At 40.0% G+C, this 25,695-nt stretch overlaps 1 protein-coding gene across 3 annotated transcripts in view; it reads left to right on the top strand.

Annotated features, from left to right (window-relative positions):
* DDR2 (discoidin domain receptor tyrosine kinase 2) overlaps positions 1-21,656 on the top strand; it is a 175,183-nt gene extending 153,527 nt beyond the window's left edge. For all 3 annotated transcript variants that reach the window (XM_010356485.2, XM_030936630.1, XM_030936631.1), the window contains 6 exons: positions 7,047-7,270; positions 8,483-8,610; positions 10,683-10,874; positions 11,168-11,402; positions 13,594-13,743; positions 15,129-21,656. In XM_010356485.2, coding sequence (XP_010354787.1) covers positions 7,047-7,270; positions 8,483-8,610; positions 10,683-10,874; positions 11,168-11,402; positions 13,594-13,743; positions 15,129-15,263 — 1,064 coding nt within the window. In that variant the 3' untranslated portion in view covers positions 15,264-21,656. The remainder of the gene's footprint in view (positions 1-7,046; positions 7,271-8,482; positions 8,611-10,682; positions 10,875-11,167; positions 11,403-13,593; positions 13,744-15,128) is intronic.
* Positions 21,657-25,695: the final 4,039 nt, after the last annotated feature.

Raw genomic sequence — 25,695 nt, 5'->3', positions numbered from 1 at the left:
AAGGGAAGCTGGAGTCACCTCTTTAGCTCAGAGCAACTTTTCTATAAGGTCATCAACCTGAGAGACCCAAGCCAGTAGAAAATACCTTGTGGTGTTGAGGAGAGAGGAGCTAGGCCTGAGCTGAATGTAGAAGCAGACAGGACTAAATTCAAGAGCATAAGATTTTACAGGAAGGAGCCTGAAGGGGTCTTTTCAAAGGATAAAAGGAAACTTGCATCTATTTTATTATTCAATGGACAGAAGACATGAAAAAGCATGCTAAATTCAAGTAATTTCACAGAGGCAGCAAGAACTAAGGATATAAATTGATTTATTTCTTAAGGTGAATGGAAGTAATTTACCTATTTCCTAAGTTTAAAACATTCCCCACCACATATTTTAATGTTTTTTTTTTAAGTTAGAATATGTCTTTTTTTTTTTTTAATGATTTCTTTTTTTTTTTTTTTTTTTATACTTTAAGTTCTAGGGTACATGTGCATAACGTGCAGGTTTGTTACATATGTATACTTATGCCATGTTGGTGTGCTGCACCCATCAACTCGTCAGCACCCATCAATTCATCATTTATATCATGTATAACTCCCCAATGCAATCCCTCCCTCCTCCCCCCTCCCCCCTCCCCATGATAGGCCCCAGTGCGTGATGTTCCCCTTCCCGATTCCAAGTGATCTCATTGTTCAGTTCCCACCTATGAGTGAGAACATGCGGTGTTTGGTTTTCTCTTCTTGTGATAGTTTGCTAAGAATGATGGTTTCCAGCTGCATCCATGTCCCTACAAAGGACGCAAACTCATCCTTTCTTATGGCTGCATAGTATTCCATGGTGTATATGTGCCACATTTTCTTAATCCAGTCTGTCACAGATGGACATTTGGGTTGATTCCAAGTCTTTGCTATTGTGAATAGTGCCGCAATAAACATACGTGTACATGTGTCTTTGTAGTAGAATAATTTATAATCCTTTGGGTATATACCCAGTAGTGGGATGGCTGGGTCATATGGTACATCTAGTTCTAGATCCTTGAGGAATTGCCATACTGTTTTCCATAATGGTTGAACTAGTTTACAATCCCACCAACAGTGTAAAAGTGTTCCTATTTCTCCACATCCTCTCCAACAACTGTTGTTTCCTGACTTCTTAATGATTGCCATTCTAACTGGTGTGAGATGGTATCTCATTGTGGTTTTGATTTGCATTTCTCTGATGGCGAGTGATGATGAGCATTTTTTCATGTGTCTGTTGGCTGTATGAATATCTTCTTTTGAGAAATGTCTGTTCATATCCTTTGCCCACTTTTTGATGGGGTTGTTTGTTTTTTTCTTGTATATTTGTTTGAGTTCTTTGTAGATTCTGGATATTAGCCCTTTGTCAGATGAGTAAGTTGCAAAAATTTTCTCCCATTCTGTAGGTTGCCTGTTCACTCTGATGGTAGTTTCTTTTGCTGTGCAAAAGCTCTTTAGTTTAATTAGATCCCATTTGTCAATTTTGGCTTTTGCTGCCGTTGCTTTTGGTGTTTTAGACATGAAGTCCTTGCCCATGCCTATGTCCTGAATGGTACTACCTAGATTTTCTTCTAGGGTTTTTATGGTATTAGGTCTAACATTTAAGTCTCTAATCCATCTTGAATTAATCTTCGTATAAGGGGTAAGGAAAGGATCCAGTTTCAGCTTTCTACTTATGGCTAGCCAATTTTCCCAGCACCATTTATTAAATAGGGAATCCTTTCCCCATTTCTTGTTTCTCTCAGGTTTGTCAAAGATCAGATGGCTGTAGATGTGCGGTATTATTTCTGAGGACTCTGTTCTGTTCCATTGGTCTATATCTCTGTTTTGGTACCAGTACCATGCTGTTTTGGTTACTGTAGCCTTGTAGTATAGTTTGAAGTCAGGTAGCGTGACACCTCCAGCTTTGTCCTTTTGACTTAGGATTGTCTTGGCAATGCGGGCTCTTTTTTTGGTTCCATATGAACTTTAAAGCAGTTTTTTCCAATTCTGTGAAGAAACTCATTGGTAGCTTGATGGGGATGGCATTGAATCTATAAATAACCTTGGGGAGTATGGCCATTTTCACGATATTGATTCTTCCTATCCATGAGCATGGTATGTTCTTCCATTTGTTTGTGTCCTCTTTGATTTCACTGAGCAGTGGTTTGTAGTTCTCCTTGAAGAGGTCCTTGACATCCCTTGTAAGCTGGATTCCTAGGTATTTTATTCTCTTTGAAGCAATTGTGAATGGAAGTTCATTCATGATTTGGCTCTCTGCTTGTCTGTTACTGGTGTATAAGAATGCTTGTGATTTTTGCACATTAATTTTGTATCCTGAGACTTTGCTGAAGTTGCTTATCAGCTTAAGGAGATTTTGGGCTGAGACGATGGGGTTTTCTAAATATACAATCATGTCATCTGCAAACAGGGACAATTTGACTTCTTCTTTTCCTAACTGGATACCCTTGATTTCTTTCTCTTGCCTGATTGCCCTAGCCAGAACTTCCAACGCTATGTTGAATAGGAGTGGTGAGAGAGGGCATCCCTGTCTTGTGCCAGTTTTCAAAGGGAATTTTTCCAGTTTTTGCCCATTCAGTATGATATTAGCTGTGGGTTTGTCATAAATAGCTCTTATTATTTTGAGGTACGTTCCATCAATACCGAATTTATTGAGCGTTTTTAGCATGAAGGGCTGTTGAATTTTGTCAAAAGCCTTTTCTGCATCTATTGAGACAATCATGTGGTTTTTGTCTTTGGTTCTGTTTATATGCTGGATTACGTTTATTGATTTGCGAATGTTGAACCAGCCTTGCATCCCAGGGATGAAGCCCACTTGATCATGGTGGATAAGCTTTTGGATGTGCTGCTGAATCCGGTTTGCCAGTATTTTATTGAGAATTTTTGCATCGATGTTCATCAGGGATATTGGTCTAAAATTCTCTTTTTTTGTTGTGTCTCTGCCAGGCTTTGGTATCAGGATGATGTTGGCCTCATAAAATGAGTTAGGGAGGATTCCCTCTTTTTCTATTGATTGGAATAGTTTCAGAAGGAATGGTACCAGCTCCTCCTTGTACCTCTGGTAGAATTCAGCTGTGAATCCATCTGGTCCTGGACTTTTTTTGGTGGGTAGGCTATTAATTGTTGCCTCAATTTCAGAGCCTGCTATTGGTCTATTCAGGGATTCAACTTCTTCCTGGTTTAGCCTTGGGAGAGTGTAAGTGTCCAGGAAATTATCCATTTCTTCTAGATTTTCTAGTTGATTTGCGTAGAGGTGTTTATAGCATTCTCTGATGGTAGTTTGTATTTCTGTGGGGTCAGTGGTGATATCCCCTTTATCATTTTTTATTGCATCTATTTGATTCCTCTCTCTTTTCTTCTTTATTAGCCTTGCTAGCGGTCTGTCAATTTTGTTGATCTTTTCAAAAAACCAACTCCTGGATTCATTGATTTTTTGGAGGGTTTTTTGTGTCTCTATCTCCTTCAGTTCTGCTCTGATCTTAGTAATTTCTTGCCTTCTGTTAGCTTTTGAATGTGTTTGCTCTTGCCTCTCTAGTTCTTTTAATTGTGATGTCAGAGTGTCAATTTTAGATCTTTCCTGCTTTCTCTTGTGGGCATTTAGTGCTATAAATTTCCCTCTACACACTGCTTTAAATGTGTCCCAGAGATTCTGGTATGTTGTATCTTTGTTCTCATTGGTTTCAAAGAACATCTTTATTTCCGCTTTCATTTCGTTATGTACCCAGTAGTCATTCAGGAGCAGGTTGTTCAGTTTCCATGTAGTTGAGCGGTTTTGATTGAGTTTCTTAGTACTGAGTTCTAGTTTGATTGCACTGTGGTCTGAGAGACAGTTTGTTATAATTTCTGTTCTTTTACATTTGCTGAGGAGTGCTTTACTTCCAATTATGTGGTCAATTTTGGAATAAGTGCGATGTGGTGCTGAGAAGAATGTATACTCTTGATTTGGGGTGGAGAGTTCTATAGATGTCTATTAGGTCCGCTTGGTGCAGAGATGAGTTCAATTCCTGGATATCCTTGTGAACTTTCTGTCTCGTTGATCTGTCTAATGTTGACAGTGGAGTGTTGAAGTCTCCCATGATTATTGTATGGGAGTCTAAGTCTCTTTGTAAGTCTCTAAGGACTTGCTTTATGAATCTGGGTGCTCCTGTATTGGGTGCATATATATTTAGGAGAGTTAGCTCTTCCTGTTGAATTGATCCCTTTACCATTATGTAATGGCCTTCTTTGTCTCTTTTGATCTTTGATGGTTTAAAGTCTGTTTTATCAGAGACAAGGATTGCAACCCCTGCTTTTTTTTGTTCTCCATTTGCTTGGTAGATCTTCCTCCTTCCCTTTATTTTGAGCCTATGTATGTCTCTGCATGTGAGATGGGTCTCCTGAATACAGCAGACTGATGGGTCTTGACTCTTTATCCAGTTTGCCAGTCTGTGTCTTTTAATTGGAGCATTTAGTCCATTAACATTTAAGGTTAATATTGTTATGTGTGAACTTGATCCTGCCATTATGATATTAACTGGTTATTTTGCTCGTTAGTTGATGCAGTTTCTTCCTAGCCTCGATGGTCTTTACATTTTGGCATGTTTTTGCGATGGCTGGTACCGGTTGTTCCTTTCCATGTTTAGGGCTTCCTTCAGGGTCTCTTGTAAGGCAGGCCTGGTGGTGACAAAATCTCTAAGCATTTGCTTATCTGTGAAGGATTTTATTTCTCCTTCACTTATGAAACTTAGTTTGGCTGGATATGAAATTCTGGGTTTAAAATTCTTTTCTTTAAGAACGTTGAATATTGGCCCCCACTCTCTTCTGGCTTGTAGAGTTTCTGCCGAGAGATCTGCTGTTAGTCTGATGGGCTTCCCTTTGTGGGTAACACGACCTTTCTCTCTGGCTGCCCTTAAGATTTTTTCCTTCATTTCAACTTTGGTGAATCTGGCAATTATGTGTCTTGGAGTTGCTCTTCTGGAGGAGTATCTTTGTGGCGTTCTCTGTATTTCCTGAATTTGAATGTTGGCCTGCCCTACTAGGTTGGGGAAGTTCTCCTGGATGATATCCTGAAGAGTGTTTTCCAACTTGGTTCCATTTTCCCCCTCACTTTCAGGCACCCCAATCAGACGTAGATTTGGTCTTTTTACGTAATCCCATACTTCTTGCAGGCTTTGCTCATTTCTTTTTCTTCTTTTTTCTTTTGGTTTCTCTTCTCGCTTCATTTCATTCATTTGATCTTCAATCGCTGATACTCTTTCTTCCAGTTGATCGAGTCGGTTACTGAAGCTTGTGCATTTGTCACGTATTTCTCGTGTCATGGTTTTCATCTCTGTCATTTCGTTTATGATCTTCTCTGCATTAATTAGTCTAGCTGTCAATTCTTCCACTCTTTTTTCAAGATTTTTAGTTTCTTTGCGCTGGGTACATAATTCCTCCTTTAGCTCTGATAAGTTTGATGGACTGAAGCCTTCTTCTCTCCTCTCGTCCAAGTCATTCTCTGACCAGCTTTGATCCGTTGCTGGCGATGGGCTGCGCTCCTTTGCAGGGGGAGATGCGCTCTTATTTTTTGAATTTCCAGCTTTTCTGCCCTGCTTCTTCCCCATCTTTGTGGTTTTATCTGTCTCTGGTCTTTGATGGTGGTGACGTACTGATGGGGTTTTGGTATAGGTGTCCTTCCTGTTTGATAGTTTTCCTTCTGACAGTCAGAAGGACTGTCTGTTGGTCTGTTGGAGATTGCTTGAGGTCCACTCCAGACCCTGTTTGCCTGGGTATCAGCAGCAGAGTTTGCCGCAGATAGAATATTGCTGAACAGCGAGTGTACCTGTCTGATTCTTCCTTTGGAAGTTTCCTCTCAGGGGTGTACTCCACCCTGTGAGGTGTGGGGTGTCAGACTGCCCCTAGTGGGGGATTTCTCCCAGCTAGGCTACTGAGGGGTCAGGGACCCACCTGAGCAGGCAGTCTGTCCGTTCTCAGATCTCAACCTCCGCGTTGGGAGATCCACGGCTCTCCCCAAAGCTGTCAGACAGAGTCGTTCGCGTCTGCCCCGGCTCCCGCTACTTCCCCTGTTGGTCTTCAGCTGTGCGCTGTCCCCAGAGGTGGAGACTACAGAGACAGGCAGGCTTCCTTGAGCTGCTGTGAGCTCCACCCAGTTCGAGCTTCCCAGCGGCTTCGTTTACCTACTTAAGCCTCAGCAATGGCGGGCGCCCCTCCCCCAGCCTCGCTGCTGCCTTGCGGATAGATCGCGGCAGACTGTTGTGTTAGCAGTGAGGGAGGCTTCGTGGGCGTGGGACCCTCCCGGCCAGGTGTGGGATATGTTCTCCTGGTGTGCCTGTATGCTTACAGCGCAGTATTGGGGTGGGAGTTACCCGATTTTCCAGGTGTTGTGTGTCTAAGTTCCCCTGGCTAGGAAAACGGATCCCCTTCCCCCTTGTGCTTCCAGGTGAGGCGATGCCTCGCCCTGCTTCAGCTCTCGCTGGTCAGGCTGCAGCAGCTGACCAGCACCGATTGTCTGGCACTCCCTAGTGAGATGACCCCAGTACCTCAGTTGAAAATGCAGAAATCACCGGTCTTCTGTGTCACTTGCGCTGGGAGTTGGAGACTGGAGCTGTTCCTATTCGGCCATCTTGCTCCGCCCCCTAGAATATGTCTTAAACTAGATCTTATGTCTTTAATATGAAATTTTTTATACCTAAAATCAGTTTTTAAGTCAATAACAGTGTCTTAAAATTAAGGAAATACGTTATTAAAACTTCAACCTTTAATATTCACACCCTGATATACCGTGAGCCTTCCTATAGCTTCACCACACAATTCCACAAGTTTAGCCACAGAATTTGTAAATGATCATGTATTATGAGGAGAAGAATGAGAAATAAAATTGTGTTCTACATTCTGAAGGCCACAAGAAAATCTCTAGAGGAAGCAAAACCATTTTCCAAGTAAGAATGTCATGAAGCAGGTTAGGCTTTCACAGGGGCATGTTTTAGCCCTCCTCTCAGAGTTCCTTCCTGAAGAGATCTCCAAAGATGCTCCATGGAATGAGGCTTATTGCCCTTGTTTTCCCAGGCTGCAGTGGTGTTGTGAAGTCAGTCCAGCCCAGTGGCCCTGAGGGGGTGCCCCACTATGCAGAGGCTGACATAGTGAATCTCCAGGGAGTGACAGGAGGCAACACATACTCAGTGCCTGCCATCACCATGGACCTGCTCTCAGGAAAAGATGTGGCTGTGGAGGAGTTCCCCAGGAAACTCTTAACTTTCAAAGAGAAGCTGGGAGAAGGACAGTTTGGGGAGGTGAGTTGATTCTTTGAGTGGGGCCTCCAGTCCCTTATAGCTGGAAGGAGGTGGTTGGATAAAAATGGTCAGTAGAACAAACAGTCCCTTCCAGAGGTGGATTCACAACAGAGTGTCTCTTCCACTTGTCTCTCCTTGCATTGTCCTCTGGATTTTAGTATTGGGTCAACCTCATCTTTGTCAAATAGCTGTGGAGTTCCTGGGACTTCTGATTTCTATACAGGAGTTTTTACGGCAGGCAAGTCACTAGACTTCAGATATCTTGAAACACATTCAATATTTTCAAAAATGTTTACAATAGATTATGCAGGGTGGGATCCACAAGATGTGATCATCTTTTATGAACTGTCCAGGAACATTCTGCTTCTCAATAGCCACTTTGTTTTTTTCCCCTTTAATGAGAGTTATATGTAAAATGGTCAAAAACAACCACGCCCCTGCCTTTAGTCCCAGAATCAGCCACTAGGGAATGAATCACCAACCAAGATAAGGAGGAGTACTCTTTTCATTTGCCCTCAGAGTGATGCATGCATTATTAAACTTTTCACTCTTGCATCAGTCACATGAACCTTCTGGGAGCTCAAAGCAATGTTTTGAATTGTAATAGGAACTCTTCACCACCATCTAAACTCCAAATAAAACACTTGGTTTCCTAAGATGTGTTATTGATTTTCAGTGTGGATCTCATGTTCTCTCCTTGGATAGGTATGGTGTTGCAAGAGGTGGAGGGGCCCATGCTATCTGTTCATGGTGTGACATGTACTCATTCTGTCCCCTGGGTTGAAAACCCGTATCTGTTATACTGTTACACAGGAGTTGCTTATAATGCTAAACCCTATACTAAGGAAACTGCCTTATGTTTTACATGATCCAGTGACTCATGAATCAAAGTTCAAGCATTTGTAATAAAAGACATTTTATATTGGGCTATGCTGTAATATAATATTGTTACTGATTCATTCATTCACTTAATATTCCAATCAATGTGTATTTCTAAGGCAGGAAAGTAGCATATTAACTGGGTACTTTACCATTGTTTTTAATCTTATCAGTTATTTGAATCATAGATATGTTACACATATCTTCTTATTGGTCTTTTGATCATTTTGCCTGAGTTGTAAGAGTTAGTTTATCTCCAGGAAATGCCCAGCAAGAGTACTGAGACATCTTCAGGAGAAATGATGATGCTGAGACTAGATGACTTTTGTCTAGGTTCATCTCTGTGAAGTGGAGGGAATGGAAAAATTCAAAGACAAAGATTTTGCCCTAGATGTCAGTGCCAACCAGCCTGTCCTAGTGGCTGTGAAAATGCTCCGAGCAGATGCCAACAAGAATGCCAGGTCTGTGGTCTACATTTTGAATTTTCCTTTATGTATTTCATCTTTAGGACCAGGAATACTCCTGGATACTTTTGAGCAATTTTTTCTTTTGAGATGGGGAGGTCAGTGAGCTGCCTCCCATTTCCACTGTTGTCCTTTTTCTTACTCTGATGGGGTCAGCAGTCCTCATCTCTTTCTCCATCTCTCTCAAACACAAAGGTACATTTTCTATTGTACTTGCCACATATTTACTTCCTAACCCCCTGTGCACAAGCACTGTACTTCCCAACATATACAACTGTCTAGATGTGTACTTCTTTGGTCTTTACATGCAGACATACTCCTGCATGTCATTGCCTCCTCTTGACAAAGTCTTCACAATCACACATGACTTTCTTGCTAAGCCTCTTCCAGTCTCCTTTTTTCACATTTCTATTTATTTTCTCATCCCTTTTTTCTCTTTTATGCTCCTTTTCTTCTATCTCCAGCAACCCTCAAAATGAGAAGCTACCTCTATTTGGAAAATTATCTATGAACCTCAAATCAAAAGGATCCATGGTTCTCTAGCAGTTTTCCAAACTGGCTAATAATCTCTTGGATCTTTTTCTACATAAATTGCAGTTTCCAGCCACACTCCATTGTCTGACAGCCTTTCCATTACAATAATGGTGAGTTTATCCTCACCCAGAGAGACAAGCTGGTTGAAAGCTGGTTGTATGTGTCCCAGAGAAATCTCCATACCTGGATGACCTATACATTTTTCCTATTCATGTTGTCTTGATTTGTCTCACTGATATTCATAGTGAAAAAAAGTTTATTATTCTTATTTTCCAAATTATCATAAATTCCAAGAATAGTGATAGACTTCATTAAAAGACTTGCAATGGACAGGATGTAAGATAAAGAAGAGAGAAAGGTGAGGAAATGAAACTGGAGGCTTTAGAAATTTAACTGATAATTTCAAACTTTAAGATACTGTTAAGAATAAAAAGTGACATTCTCTGGGTCTCATAGAGAGATTAAGTATTTCTTATATTAATCTTAGCACACGACTGGAGAAAGTGGCATGAGGGGAAACAAAACAAAATAAAACCACAGGACATAAGATATGACAAAGCCTTTCTCCATTGTTCCGATTGGTGAAGTTTGCCATTCCTCCACCTGTGTCCTTAGCAATGATGGACGGCCATGACTGTGAACCCTCCCAAGCCATGGAAACCCCTGCTTTGAGATGGAAGGGGGAATGAAAGAGGGGAGGTGTTGCATCAAGACTGCATTGATTCCAGTGGTTTATATTGACATAGTATGACTTCCAGTCCAGGATTCCTAGAAAACTCTTGGAGGGCTTATAACTCATCTGCTCCAGTAGTTTTGGGAATGTGGGCTAGAGGCCTCACTAACAAAATCTTGCTACTTTATGACCCAAGGATGTCTGCCGCCATGTACTCAAACAATTATGAGTCTTGGTCAAATGAATACTTCTTTTGACATGACTACCACCACAGCCTTTAAAGAGCTCTGTTTTGGACAGGCTACTAAATACATGTTGCAACTGACTGACGGTTCATACTGCATTAAGAAAAGTCAGTACGAGAAAATAGAGAGTAATCAGATAAGCCAAAGTATGGTTGTTCACATCATACAAAGTTTCTTCACTTTAGTAATACAGTGACCCCATGGCTTAAAAAAAAAAAAAAAAAAAAAAAAAAAGGTAAATATCCTCGTGCACTTAAGATATGATTTTCAGTGAAACGTTTTACTTTGTAGAGTGGTTTTTAGCAGCCTATTTTTGATTCAGCAAATACTAATCGCTTTCTGTGTGGCAGGAATTTTGTTAGATGTGAGGGATAGAAATGTGAATAGGTCATGGATCTCATTCTCAAAAACATTACAATTGGATAAGGGTCCATGATATTTCAGGAGGAATAGAATGAGACAGATCCAGGTGTCAATTTCTCTGTCCTCTCAAAAGTTATCCAAAGTGAAACAAGATTTGGTATAATGTCTAGGAATAGACCTTGGTGTGCATTCTTCTCCCTCTTGATTCTGACTCTGGCAAATTCTGAGTTTATCTATGTCTGTATCCTCCCAAGGAATGATTTTCTTAAGGAGATAAAGATCATGTCTCGGCTCAAGGACCCAAACATCATCCATCTATTAGCTGTGTGTATCACTGATGACCCTCTCTGCATGATCACTGAATACATGGAGAATGGAGATCTCAATCAGTTTCTTTCTCGCCATGAGCCCCCTAATTCTTCCTCCAGCAATGTACCCACTGTCAGGTAAACAAGACAGGTCTTCCGTCTTCTCCCTGTGGTGATGAGAACAACCTGGGATCTGAAAGTAGGGAGCAGTGAGCCTTAAAGTGTATCACTGTTATGGGATGGTGGAGGAAGTTAGTGTGCAGGGAATAATGGAGCAGCTGCCCTTTGGGGGAATGCAAGGGATTCATCAAGAGTAGAAAAAGAATGTTGAGCTTTCAACCCTAGCTTATTGATACAAATTTTAGAATGTGTACCTTTCACCTCTTCCTGTTTCCATAGGCTACCTTCTGTCTTCTTGTCTATTTCCTCAGTTACACCAATCTGAAGTTTATGGCTACCCAGATTGCCTCTGGCATGAAGTACCTTTCCTCTCTTAATTTCGTTCACCGAGATCTGGCCACACGAAATTGCTTAGTGGGTAAGAACTACACAATCAAGATAGCTGACTTTGGAATGAGCAGGAACCTGTACAGTGGTGACTATTACCGGATCCAGGGCCGGGCAGTGCTCCCTATCCGCTGGATGTCTTGGGAAAGTATCTTGCTGGTGAGTTCTCAGCATTTTAAAGCCCTGTCTAACAACTGGCTTGTGGGCTGGCATGCATGACACGTGGAGACAAACCTGAGACAGCAGAAGGCAAACTCAATAGACTAATATTTTCTCTGATTTGAAATTATTTTCTTTGTGTACTAACTGTTATTATTTAATGCTTGCCTATTTCTGCTAAAAAATTAACACACTTATAAAAATTTAGGGAGACAAGTTAAAAAGTATAAGAGATTTATTATCTTTGTTTCTCTTTATTATTTCTACCTAGTGATTGTTCTTAAAGTATTAACAACCTTATCATTTAAAGAAATGTTACCTATACAAAATATTTTCTTCCCCATTAGTTTCAGAAGCATGTTTCTCATAATTATATAGACTAATTCCTATAATTGTATTTCAGTACTTTTCAAGATGTTCTTTTTAAGTTCATCATTCTTTGCTTTTTAATTTTTATTCGATTCTTGATATTCCATACCGTAAGTGAGTAATTTTTTCCAAATATCTCTCTTAGAGGTATATTTTCTGTCCATGCATACCTGAGACTTTTTATTGTTGATTTTACAACCACTCAGCTGATTTATAGACTCATTAGACTATACACTTTTAATTCCTACAATGCCATGTACATGTTATTTTCCCTTTTTCCTTGTGTAACGTTGCACAGAAAAGTCTTAGACCAATTTGGTTTTGTTCATTTGTGATTAATCTGCTTATTTCCTGCTGATATTCTTATAGGATTTGTAAATTAATTTTGAAATAAAAAATGTGTAGTTATTCCCTTCCACTCACCAAGATAACCACTATCAATGCTTTGGTATATTTTCTTTGAGGACTTTTTTCTATACATATATTGTTTCTATGCATGCAATTTTTTTCTATGCATGCATTTATATATGTATGTACATACATGTAATTTATATTACATAATTGGGATGACACTATGCCACACAATTCTCTATTTTTAACTTAACATTTTAATATCTGCATAATATTCCATTGTGTAGATATATCCTATAACTTAATAATGCCTCTATAATTTGATATTTAAGTACTTTCCAATTTCCTGCTGTTATGAATGATACTGTGATGTACACCAGTTTACATAAATCCTTATAAAGATCTTTTTCACCTATGTATGTGAATTGCTATATTTTACCCATTTCTAATAGGATAGTTAGGCATTACTCTCCCTAAAGGTATTATGTGGTGTTGAAAACAATATATTAGACTGACATTCAGAGGACCTTGGTTCAAATCCGGTTTTTCCACTACTAATGGCCTTATTAACCAGGAGAATCTGGGAAACCGCTCCTGTTTCATTTTTCTGATCTAAAAAATAAGGATAACTGGCATGGTGGTGTGTGCCTGTACTCCCAGCTACTCAGGAGGCTGAGACAGGAGGATGAAAATCTAGGCTGTGCTGCGCTATACCTATTGGGTGTCCTCACCGAGTTTGGCATTAATATGGTCACCCCTGGGAGCAATGGACCGCCAGGTTGCCTAAAGAGGGATGAGCCAGCCCAGATCAGAAACAGAGGAGGTCAAAACTCCCGTATTCATCAGTAGTGAGATCAAACATGTGCCTGGCCATTGAACTCCAGGCTGGGCAACATAATGAGACCCCATATCTCAAAGAAAAAGAAATTTAAAAATAAATAATATCATCCACTTCACAATGTTGTTGTCTGTACTGAGAAGAAAATGTGAGTAGTCAATGCATGCTATTTACACCTGAATCTCATTGCTGTCACTTGTTAAAGTCTATCTTTCAACACTGTAATGATAACTGAACTGGTAAATGAGAGTCCTGGATTCACTGCAGGCACTTAAACTAGAGTCCTCTATCTCTAACATAAAAACCATTGACTTCCCATTCAGATTTTGCCTTTCTCAGGAGCATTTTCCCAAGGCTACCCTAGAGTTGAAAGGTTGACCTAACGCTCATTTGCAGAGTCAGATAGCTTATGGCTGCATTTTTTCAGCTCTTGGATCACAAAGAAGCAAAACCAAGTTGAGATCATGAGAATGAGAGAATGGGCTGTTTCTAAATACTCCATGCACATCTTGGCATTTTCAGAATTCCTTGCCTGTGGTAGGGGAAGGGGTATAGCTCCAGATTATGAAATTTAAATGGGTATTGTTGTGCACAGGTTATTCTGATTTCCCATTCTTTTCTTTACTTAAATAGGGCAAGTTCACTACGGCAAGTGATGTGTGGGCCTTTGGGGTTACTTTGTGGGAGACTTTCACCTTTTGCCAGGAACAGCCCTATTCCCAGCTATCAGATGAACAGGTTATTGAGAATACTGGAGAGTTCTTCCGAGACCAAGGGAGGCAGGTAAGAACTGTTGGGGATGAATGGATGTGGACCTGTGTACCTTGAAGGATGGAGAATGGAAAGTCCTGACTTAGCAGGAGTGGGCTGAGATGGAAGACAGACTATGTGGATGATAGTCTTTGTCACTAACTATCCAAATGATGTGAAAGACCAGTATCCTCTCCAGGCATCCATACACTCTGCTTTATCTATGTGTCAACTCATTGACTCTTGGAGGGCATAAAGGGTCATGTCAGGTTTCTCCCCAACTCAAAGGTAGCAGGAAATACAGTCCTGTCTCTCATGTTTTATCTATTTCTTGATCTAGATCATGTGGTTTTTCTTCTGGGTCAATAAATATAAGTGTAAAAGGGATGTATTAGCATTCATTAAAATATAGCTTAGTATAAGAATTGGGGTTGGTTTTGACTATCTAGCAATGTTTCTAGACTTGGATGTCCGAAAATGGGCAGATATATCCTGAACTTGTTGCTCTTGGAAGGCATCTCTTGGACAATCCAAGAGTATTGTGACATCTCAAGACTCAGGGAAAGATAGTTTCCCAAGCTCCCCAGGAGTCTCAATTCCTAGCCAAGATACTGCAAACTTTTTTTGGGTGACTTAGATTAAAAATTCCTGTGAGATATGGAATTTAAAGCCTGCCAGTCACTACAGCACTGTACCTCCCCAAAGGGGCCTGGCAACAGCATACCCTTGGATTATGGCATCTTTACCAGGAAAAGGATAATAGCTGGGGAAGGATCTTGCAGACAATAAAAAGTGGATCTTCTGTGGCTTGAATAGATCCAAGCAAGTCAAAGATAGATAAGGGATTGACAAGAGATAATACATTATGCATATTAAAAATAAGAGAGGGGTCTCAGATTTTAATTGTCTCTTTATACTCTGTAAATATTTTGGCAGCAGGGAGTCTAAATTAGCTATCTTGGTTATGAGGCAATTTGCCTTCTTGCCACAGTGAAGGGCAAATTTACTCCCAAGTATGTGAGATAAGTGAGTGGGCCAAAGAAAAATGTTGTTTTCTGCCTCTGCCATGATTGGCTCAGCCAAGATGAACTTCAATATGGGTTGGTCATAAATGGAAGATTTGGTCTCTTTTTGGTTGTTTCATCTTTTGCATGAAGGTAGGGACCACATAATGGCCCATCAAAAACTTCTGCTCCGGAGAACTCCAGAAGACAAAGGGAATAGCTTAGAAAAGGGCTGATATGATTCAGAACTTTCATGAGTAGGAAAAATGGACACCACACCCATTTCAGTTATCAAGTTCAAGAAAGTGGGCAGGGGGCAAATCAAACCATGATGCAAATATACTTCCCTTTCCTCCTTCTTTGTAATATTCTCTCTCTCTCTCTCTTTTGTTTTCCTTTATTTTTTTCTCAAAGACTTACCTCCCTCAACCAGCTATTTGCCCTGACTCTGTGTATAAGCTGATGCTTAGCTGCTGGAGAAGAGATACGAAGAATCGTCCCTCATTCCAAGAAATCCACCTTCTGCTCCTTCAACAAGGCGACGAGTGATGCTGTCAGTGCCTGGCCACGTTACTACGGCTCAGGTCCTCTCTACAAGACCTACCACTCACCCACGGCTATGCCACTCCATCTGGACATTTGATGAACCTGAGAGACAGAGGCTTGTTTGCTTTGCTGTCTGTTCCTGGTCACCCCCACTCCCTACTCCTGACTCATATATACTTTTTTTTTTTTTTTTTTTTTTTTTTTTTTTTTACATTAAAGAACTAAAAAAAAAAGCCTAGGGCAGATACAATCTAGTAAAAGAAAATCTTACTTGATATACCAAAATGTTGGATAACAAAGGCTAGAAAATTCAGATAATTTATAAAGGTTAACTATGCTTGTGCTTATAAATGTGCAGATTCTACAATATTTTTCCATGTCACTCTAAAAGAATCTTCAGAAAGAAAAACTTGAAGAATACTAATGTCTTCAAGGGAACATGAGATTAAATTTAGGGAAAGCACTTGATAGATGTGGAGAATCTGAGGACTCAGAATTCAGCAACTAATCACAGGTGGTTTTCTAATTTGGCCTCTGGACATGTCTCACTGTTTGTATTTCTCTCTCCTGTCAAAGTGAATGATATATTCTTGAAAACCCCCAATTTCTTGAAATGGGTGTTCCACTCATTCATGGACAGGGGTCAGGGTTGACATTCGTATATGAAACAACTGGTGATATAGATAGGAAAGAATGTTTGCTGCAGGAGTGTATGAAGGGGGATTGTCATTTACAGAAAAAAAGTACCTCATGGATGGAAGGATTCATGAATAGATAATGGACATAGGAAAGGAGGTCAATGGAGGACACATAACAGACATGGTATCCACCATTTATTTGTGATTTTGTAAGAGGGTTGTTTTCTTTGTCTTGTTCAGATATTTTCATGTGTGTGTTTTAGTGAGAATCTGAGTTTTTAATCAGTGAAGGCTGATGTTTTGATATCTTGATGGTAGACTCAAGTTCATCTTGTCCAAATCTTCTAGCGTTTTCAAGGATGAAGTCTCTGTAGGATCTTTGGGCTTGGGGCTAAATTTCTCAGGCATAAATACCTAATGGCCTTGTCCAAGAGGGAATAGATCTGTTCTGAGTGTCCCCAAAAAAGTTGTCCTAGGACTAATGTGGAGAAGTTACAGGGAGACTGATTTCCATTCCTTATTGGGGAAAACAAAGCACTCAGAACATACAAGGATAAATGGGCTGCTACCAGAGGTGGGGAGTCTCTTGTCAAAGAAAATGGAGGTTTTCAAACACAAAGTAGATGGTGGTGTGAGACAATGTTTAATGTCCTTCTAACTCCGAGAGTCCTTGATTCTAGAGAGGCACAGGATGAGCATCTATTGCTACTGCTGAGTATACACGCTCTTGCCTCTGAGATGGTGTGACCCGCAGAAAAGAAAGCTTAAAGCTGTGGCTTCAGAATTCATGGAAACAGAACCACTGTCAAGAAGGAATCTGCTCAGAGCAGATTCTGAGCTTTCACACGCCACAAATCATCAGATTTAGTGGGAAGCTAGAAAAAGGAACTCTTAATTTCCATTGAGGAGAAACAAGAAGACATTACAAATCAGCTTCCCAAGCTGAGAAGGAATGGCCTTGACCCCTTGGGTCTGCCTCTGTTGCCCTCTCCAGTTTACCTTCTACAACAGTTTCTCAGGATCATGTGTATTTCCCCATTCAGCCTTCAGCATTGCTCCAGGCCACAGCATAAGCATAAATCCCAAGTCCACAGGATCCATTTTTCAGGTCATCTTCTGATCCTAGTAAATGTCCTTTCCCCGTAGTTGTCCTATGCCTTTGTGCTTTAGTCTATCCCAGGACTAACTTTGGAGAAATCATTGGTTTGAGAGTCAAGAGAACATTGATTTGGGAGCTTTAATCCTCTTTCTGCTTCACACTAAGTGTGTCATCTTGGCTAAATCACTTGGTCTTTCTGCATTTTGTTTTCTTATTTATAGGATGAGGAAATTAGATTAAATAGTTTTGAGGTTCCTTCTGGTTCTGATACATCCAGTACTAACTGGATAATTGGATCTATAACTGATGGATTTAGTAATCTGGTCATTTCTTGCTCTGAAAATTGTAACCAGCAAAAGAGATCATGGAAGAAATCACTGTAATGGTAGTAATAGTAACACATGCCATTCGTATTGTGCCTTAGGTTTACCAGGTGTTTCCAAATACATTAGCATATTTGATATGTGCAGGGCTAGATACCTTGGGAACTGCCACGCTTTCAAAATAAGTATTCTAAGCTTCATTAGAATTAAAGGGACTTGAACTCAGGACCTGCAGCCTATTCTTCTTTATCCACATGCCTCTGGTAGGGCTACATCCAGACCATGCCATGACTTCTTATGGAGCAAGAGAAAATAATATTATTTTATCTTCCTTTGCCTAAAATCTCTCCACTTATTCTTTTTTATGATTCTGCCCCAGTTCACTGAGTTATTCTATGTTTCCATATTTGTTTTTAAAAAATCATATTTAAAATGAACTTACAATGTCTGAATTTTCCCAGCCTTGAGTCATAGAAGTAATCTGTTTCAGATGGCTGCCCAATATGTATTATCATGTAATACATATCTGTATCCTTTTCTGGGATGAGGAAGGCTTCAACTTCTGGCACTGAGACCTTTGTATTATAGACACAGGTTTAGTTTCTAGCTTAGTCATGCCTTTAGAGTTTAGTAGCACAAATCCAAGCAACCCAACAGAATACATGGTGAGGGCCTAGTGTGTAGAGTTCATACTAAGTAGTTCATATTTGAACTACATAGTAAGTAGTTCAAATTTGAATTAGAGGAACAAAGCTAGGACTTATTTTGAAAAGGAGATTGAAAAAAATGATTGGAGACTGTGGGGCCTTATTACATTTGCAGTAAGTTATCTTCTTCATGATATATGTGAATTATTTTATGTGCAGATTGTGTTTTGGGATTGCCAGATCTAAATTTATATTCTTGCTGGCTAATGTGCTGATATTTAGGTCTATCTAAAACTTGATGTGCTTTCCAGACACATATGTGACCAGACAAGATCTAAAGTGCAAAGCGGTGCCTGAGGAGCAAAATGTGGTTTTAATGTTGTGGAAAGATCACTTGCAAGTATATTAAGACTGTATAAAGAAGATGATTGTATGCAAGTGGGGTGAAAAAAAAAGGATACGCGAATGTGCATATGACTGAATGGGGGGAAGGTCAGGGCTAGAAAGGAGGCTACAAAAAAGGGGCAACGGAGAGTGCACAGGAAAGACACAGGGGAAGATCAAGTTGAGCAAGTAGAAACAGGAGTAGCTGGAGCCATTGGGAATCCATTTTGAAACAAGAAGGAGTTTTGAAAGGGAATAGGAATGTAAGTGTCTTGAAGTAAAAGATAAATACGAATGGAGAAAGAAGAAATTCTGGATGATAGAGATGATAAAAATATTTATTAAGAAATGAAGTCAGGTTCAATGTATGAAATGGAAAGGAATTTTTCAGAATTTTAAGAAAGGGGAAGTTCCTCTTGGAAAAGATATAGCAATCATCAGGGAATGACCTTTTCATTTCAGAAGTGAGTGAGGAAGGTGGTTTGAGCATCTGGTGTATTCTGGACCATTTCAAGTGCTGATGAGAAGAAATCAACTATTTGCCTGAACTGGGCTTGGTTTTCCAAGTGCTGCTTTGGAAATGAAGACCCAGAGATGGGGAGCTTATGGTAGTTCATAAATCTTCATGTTCTATTATCTTTCCTCTGTCAAAAAAGTTCATTTTCAATAATGCCCACCATTGCTGTGCCCAGAATAACCACAGGCAAACATCAAAACGATATGCATAAGTTAGACAAGATTAAATCTTGTCTGATATCTGCACAAACAGATATGCACTATGTTGGAAACATGTGTTTTTCTAGTCCCATCCAGGCTTCCCACAACAAAGCCATGATGTGGGTCTAAACCATGTGTTTTGAGTAAAGGAGAATAGAAGAAGAGGAGTGTCTGCAAGATGGAAATAGATGAAGATATTCCAAGGAAGTATACTAAAACAGAACAGTGAATGTTTTGCCCAAAACTACAGAAAGAAAGAAAGAAAGAAAGAAAGAAAGAAAGAAAGAAAGAAAGAAAGAAAGAAAGAAAGAAAGAAAGAGAAAAAAGAAAGAAAGAAAGAAAAGAAAGAAAGAAAAGAAAATTGCAATATATAGCTACTAAGTCTTTGATTGTAAGTTGAATTTATAGACCTGGAATTTGCTATCCTAGTCTTTCCCTTTTAGTAGGACTTCTGTCCTCTGGCAGTGCATATGGTAGGTCCCTAATGTTTCTGCATCTCCAGGAAGATGCAGATCCTTATTTTTGCTGGGAAATTCTTCTTAATAGAAACGTTACATTTTAATAAAAACAGATGAATGTTTTTTTCACTTGGTAATAAGTTGTCAAGAACTGAACTTAGAGGGAAAGAGACTGGAGTGGTTAATGGTGATTTGATTTCTGGCATTTTGAGTTTTCTGCTACAATTAGCTGCATTACTTGGTGCCAAAGAGCGGTGAAGAATTGTTGAGTTGGTGTATCCTTTAAAAAAACTTGTTACTTTGAAAGAATTTAAGGCTCACAAGATGTTACACAAATAGTAGAGTGGCCTTACCCTAGATCCAGTTTTCCCCATTTATAACATTTCACTTAGTCCATTTTCAGAACCAGAAAATTAACATTGGCATAATGCTGTTAACTAAACGACAGACCTTTTTTCAATTTCACCAGTTTTTCCACACATATTCATTTAGTTGCTGGATACTTTTAATTCTTGCTGATTTGTAATCTGGCCTTGCTTGGATACAACAGGAAAGACACCATCTGGATAAAATTCTACAGTATTAGAGAGACTGTAACACATTAATGTGTTTCTTTATCATGAGCAATACCCTGCCTACATTGCTTCTAAATTTTCTGATTAGTTAGGCTGTTTGGCATCTGAAACAATCCAAGCCAAACTTAGAAATATTAGGCAACACAAAAGACAGTAAGAACTGCTCATAGCTTGTTGCCTAGAAAACCAGGTATAGCAGGATATTCTAGATGCTTCCTGAAGCTTCTACAGTGAGTAGGATTAGTACTGGGGACAAAATGAGGAGCTTAGAGTAAACCAGTATTTCAGTCAAGAGTTAGTTGGCACTTAGTTAATGGCACTGGGAATAGCTTGTGGAGAGAATAGAATGCAATGGTATAGACTCCTAATGTTTGATAAAATACTATTTTCAGAGTGATAGAGAGGTTTTATTTGCCTAAATAGCTGTTATTAAATGGAATAACAACCACATTAAACCAAATTAATTGCAAACACAGCAGCAACCTGGGGAGAAGTTGAAACTCCAGTTTTGTGGATTACAGTTTTGAGTTTTATGATTGACATTTTTAAGTCCCCTATTTAAGGGGTCACAAGATAATAACAATGTGTGTCTTATTAAGTTCCTAGGTCATTGTGAGCACTTGATAAATATTTGCTGAATGTTGTTTTTTTGAATGAATTTAAGATGGAAACAAAAACTTGTCATCCAGTTAACTAGAGTGAATGTAGGGAGAATTTTTTTGCTGTAACATGGAGAGTTTATTTTCAAATGAGGAAAGAGAAAAAAATGCTCAGACTTGTACCTGGTGAAGTGCATTCTCTGTTTGTATACTTTTTGATGCAGAAATTGATCTATACAGCTGCTTAATTTTTTGAGGCATTTAGACAGCAATGAAAGGTAGTTCTCCACAGGACACCAATTCAAAAGGAGAGATCAGACTCTGGCCTTATACTCAGCCTATTTGAAACAAGCTATCTAGTTTCTCCTGCAGACACCTTGTCAACAACATGCAACAATGTCAGGTGCCTTGCAGGAAAATAATCTGAGTCCCAAGCTAGCCTGTGCTCATCGACAATTACAATGAACATATCAAGGAAGAATTTGCAGAGACTCAAAGGAAGCACAATGGGGTAAGGTAATCATTTTCAGTGAAAAACTGTTTTCTTGAAAAGAGGCTTCCTGCAAACACACCAAGAGTCTGTAATCTAGCCTATCCATTATATATCCTTTATTATTCATGATATCCTATTCTTCTACCCTGTTGCCTGGTAACTTTTTCTGAGGACTGAGTTTCTGCAGCAATGTGGTGCACTCTTCCTGTGATGAGGAAACATCTGGGCCCCCTTCTGCAGGCTTTGGAAGGTGATGTGTCTTGTCAAGGGGTAAAGATAAAATGGATTTAATTTCTGCTTAAAACTATCATAGACGTTCCAAATAGAATACGTAAAATTTCTCTGTATTAGAAAAAGAAACGTGATACCAATTGTATATTTTCTTTTCTTTATTTATTCTCTGTAAGTCTGTCAGATGATAAATTGTAAATAACAATGATTAAAGAGTCATGCTACTGATGGATCTCCCTTTCTGTATAAACAGTGCCAGTTCTGGGCTTTGTAACCTTTGCTCTTTACAGTCTTACATCATTCCTGGGGAAGTGATGGGGCATGGGTCAGAGCTGGGGTGTATGTGGTGTGGACACCTGTTTGTGGGGCTGTCCAACAAAGGATTATTTAAATAGGCCTCTAACATATGAGTTGACTGTTTATTGGGAGGAAAGCACCTTGGTCTCTGACATATCTAAACATATGAAACACTGGGATTTTATGTCCTCACATTAATTAGTCCAGTTCTGGGGAATCCAGTCCAGAATTAACTGGCGATCCCTTATTGTTATGGTTACAGAGTTGTCTTGTTTGACACACAGAAATCCTTTTTAAATCCCAATATAGTCTGTTTCAGACTGTCCGCACATGCACAAACCCCCCGCCCCCGGAAAAAAAAAACAAAACTATGAAAACCAGAATTTAGACTCAATCATTATATTAGAGAGTAGAATGAAACGACCCCAAACAACCAATTTCTTACCTGGTCTCTGAGAATAAGTTTATACTTTTAGTTTTCTGAGAATATTTCTCAGAATATTTGAGTTTTCTGAGCACGTTTCTCAGCACTGGGCATGGTAGATAAATCACAGGGCCAAGGTTTGGCAGGGATGGATGGCGTCATTGTGTACCATATTGTTCTTCTGATTTCCAGGAGAACAGAATGAGCCCATGCAAAACATAAACTTATGATGATAAAAATAAATACCTATCCATTCACTCATCAATAAAAACATATTATGATGGTTATCAAGCTGTGTCCTATGAGTGATAAAATATTTGTAAAATATAAAATTAAATGGCATCTATTGTGAATAGAACTCTATTCTAGTTTCTCTGAGCACCTCCAGCAGTTCAGCCTATCTTTCAAAAGTCATAACACCTTGAAAACAGCAACTTTAATGGAAAAAAGGGAAGAAGAGAGCAGTTTCATCACTTGGCTTGAACGAAATCTTGAGGAAAGGAAAAACAGATGGTCTTGCTCTGAAGTTGTCTGGACTTCACTTAATTCAATCTATCTTAGGCTGGCAGGCATCCCGAGACTGCGGTAATGCTGAACCTCCACAGCCCAGGCCCTCCCCCTTCTTTGTAGAAATGAGTTTTGTATGAGACAGCCACACAACCTGGTCTCCTTCTTCTTATTCCTCATCACCTCTGAGCTCTCAGACATTTTAAAATGAGCCTTTGGGTCTAGACTCTCACAATTAGGCTTAATTTTACTCCATGACTTTCAGAAAATATTGTTAAATTGTGGTCTCTTTAGAACAGTTGAAAGTGGGATAAACATAGGAGCTGAGTTCCACCCCCATGATAAAGAAGTTTCATTGGCTGGGCACAGTGGCTCACGCCTGTAATCCCAATACTTTGGGAGGCTGAGGCAGGCAGATCACTTGAGGTCAGGAGTTCAAGACCAGCCTGGCCAACATGGTGAAACTTTGTCCCTACTGAAAAAAAAAAATACAAAAATTAGCTGACTGTGGTGGTGTTTGCCTGTAGTCCCAGTTACTTGGGAGGCTGAGGCGGGAGAATCACTTGAACCTGGGAGGCAGAGGCTACACTGAGCCGAGATCGCACCACTACACTCCAGCCTGCTGACGGAGCGAGACTGTCTAAAAAGGAAAAAAAGTTTTATTTAGGAATCTAATGTTCTCATAACTAGATTTGTTCTTTCAATCTAATTTTCTTGATATAGGATAAATGATTACTAAGTAAGTTGGTATCATTAATCAAAACCTCTAGGATCAAAAGCCAAGATAAATTATCACAGTGTTTTAGGGATCATTGCTGTTCATAAATAATTAAAACACTGAAAGAGGCCATTAAATAGATTAAAGTATGCTCAGTAGAGTTTGATGTATGATACATAGTTTTATTCTGTGTGAGCTGGGGCTAGTGATGGTCCCATTACCAGTCTACTACAAATACGGAAACCTAGAGTAAGCATTAGAAACCTTGATAGCAGTTTTGTCACTGGAAGGAGGGTCTTGAGTGTGAGTCATTCAGGTTTTTGGCATTTGGAACGAAAAGTTGGACAAAATGCACAAAGTAACAAAGGAACAAGGCGCGAAAGCAAAAGCAGCGATTTATTAAACTGAGACAGCACTCCCCAGGATGGGAGTGGGCCTGAGCAAGTGGCTCAAGGGCCAAGTTACAAAGTTTTCTGGGTTTTAAGTAGTTCTTTTGAGGTCCCCATGGGCTACCCCTTACCTGGATGAAGGATTTGGTTTATGGCTAAGTAAAGATTGAGGTGAATGTGTGCCCTATGCAGATGATGGCATGGCCCATGCTTAGTGCTTGGCCCACAGCCAATCCAAGGCACTTTCCCTTTCCATCTGAGACATGGTGGAAGTGTGGCAGGCCAGGTCTCACTAACAACTGTTTCAGTACTGACTAAGTGGTTAAATATTAAAAGCCAGTGCCCTTATACAAAGGCTGGGATGTAACAAAAGCCCATCAAGAATTTTGCCTAGGCCTTTCCTAGGCCTCTTAAAGCATGACAAAATATCGAAGGAATTCTTAACAGGACCCCATTTAGGATTAAACAAGTTTTACTGTGGGTCTGAAGAAACTCCCCAGGCCTCCACAAACAAGTTCATTGGGGGGTCTAAGGGAACTCCTCAAACCTCCATGACTTAGCAGGAGAAAATACCAGGGTAATCACCCCAGCACCTGGACCCACTTAGGTTAAGTAAATTTACTGAGGCTCCAGAGGAAGGTTTTCAGGACTCAGACCTTAGTTACAGATTAAAAGTAGTTAATCACTTATGTCTTTAGATAAATGCACACTTACATGTAGACAGATCGTTTAGAAAGTATATAAGCTCTGAAAAACTGTAATTTTGAGTTGGTCTGGCGATAATTTCCAGGCCTTCTCCCTGTAACCGGTTTCAGAAATAAAAACTCTCCTCCTCCCCAGTTCATCTGCATCTTGTTATTGGACCTTGAAAAACAGCAGCCCAACCCTCAGTTTGGTCTGGGACCAGAAGGTTGTAGGGAGAGTAGCCTTTGATCCTTTGCTACTGCGAGGTGGGGAGATGGGGTTTTTCCTTCTGGTTTAGCTTTAGGAAGTTGGTGTTAATTGGCCCTAGCTTCCCGGCCCCCAGACCCAGGTGTTTTCCTTTTGATCCAGCTTTGGGAAGTCAGCACGAATTGGTCTCAGATTCCCTACTCCCAGCCCTTGATGTTTTTCCTTGATTGAGCTCTAGAAGTCAACACGATTTGGCCTTAAGTACCCTGCCTCCAAACCCTATTCTGCCTCATTTTGGCAGAGTATTTTTATATGTCTTGAATCTAATAATAAAAAATCGGGGCTTGTGTTTTGTATGCCTTTTGCTTTTCTTTTTCTAGCACTTCTTTTTTTTTTTTTTTTTTTTGCATTTTCTAAAAGCACCCATCTGGGGTGGCTTGGAAACACAAACAGGTCCTTCACCACATTTGAGATGCACTGATATAGGAGGTTACAACACATTCTCAGTACTTCAGCTAATGAAGTTCTGAGATTCTGATTCCATGCCACATTTCAACTTTTCAATACTGGTAATTTACGCATGATTCTACATAAAGTTCTTAATAAAATCAGCGCTCATTTTCTCAAATAAGTTTCTTTAGAGGAGGAGGTCTGGGATCAGAAGTTGGGCTGTGAAGTGGCACAATGCCTGGATCTATACATCCAAAAATGAGTGGAAAATTAAATAATAGTCGCCCAGCTCTGGCTCCTAGACCCAAACCTTTTCTCTAAAATGGGCACTGGTGCAAATACCGTGAGACCTTCCTGCAATGAAGTGCCAATCTCAGACACCAGGGCACAGACCCAGTGCGTGTTACTCCTCTCCTGAGTGCTAGGCCGGGTGACACCCCCACCAGGATTAAAGATCCGGCTTCCAATGAGCCCTAGGCGGCAGTGACGGACACCTGCGCCGAGGCGCAGCGAGAAGAGCCTGGAATAGCTCCGGAATTTGCGTCACGCAGCTCCGCCCCTCGGCCTATCTCACCCGACGTCGACTCCGAGGGCA

The sequence above is a fragment of the Rhinopithecus roxellana genome, chromosome 8 (genome assembly GCF_007565055.1).
Source record: "Rhinopithecus roxellana isolate Shanxi Qingling chromosome 8, ASM756505v1, whole genome shotgun sequence".
NCBI lineage: Eukaryota > Metazoa > Chordata > Mammalia > Primates > Cercopithecidae > Rhinopithecus > Rhinopithecus roxellana.
The sequence above is the reverse complement of the archived record's forward strand: the minus strand, read 5'-3'. Positions and strand labels throughout refer to the sequence as shown.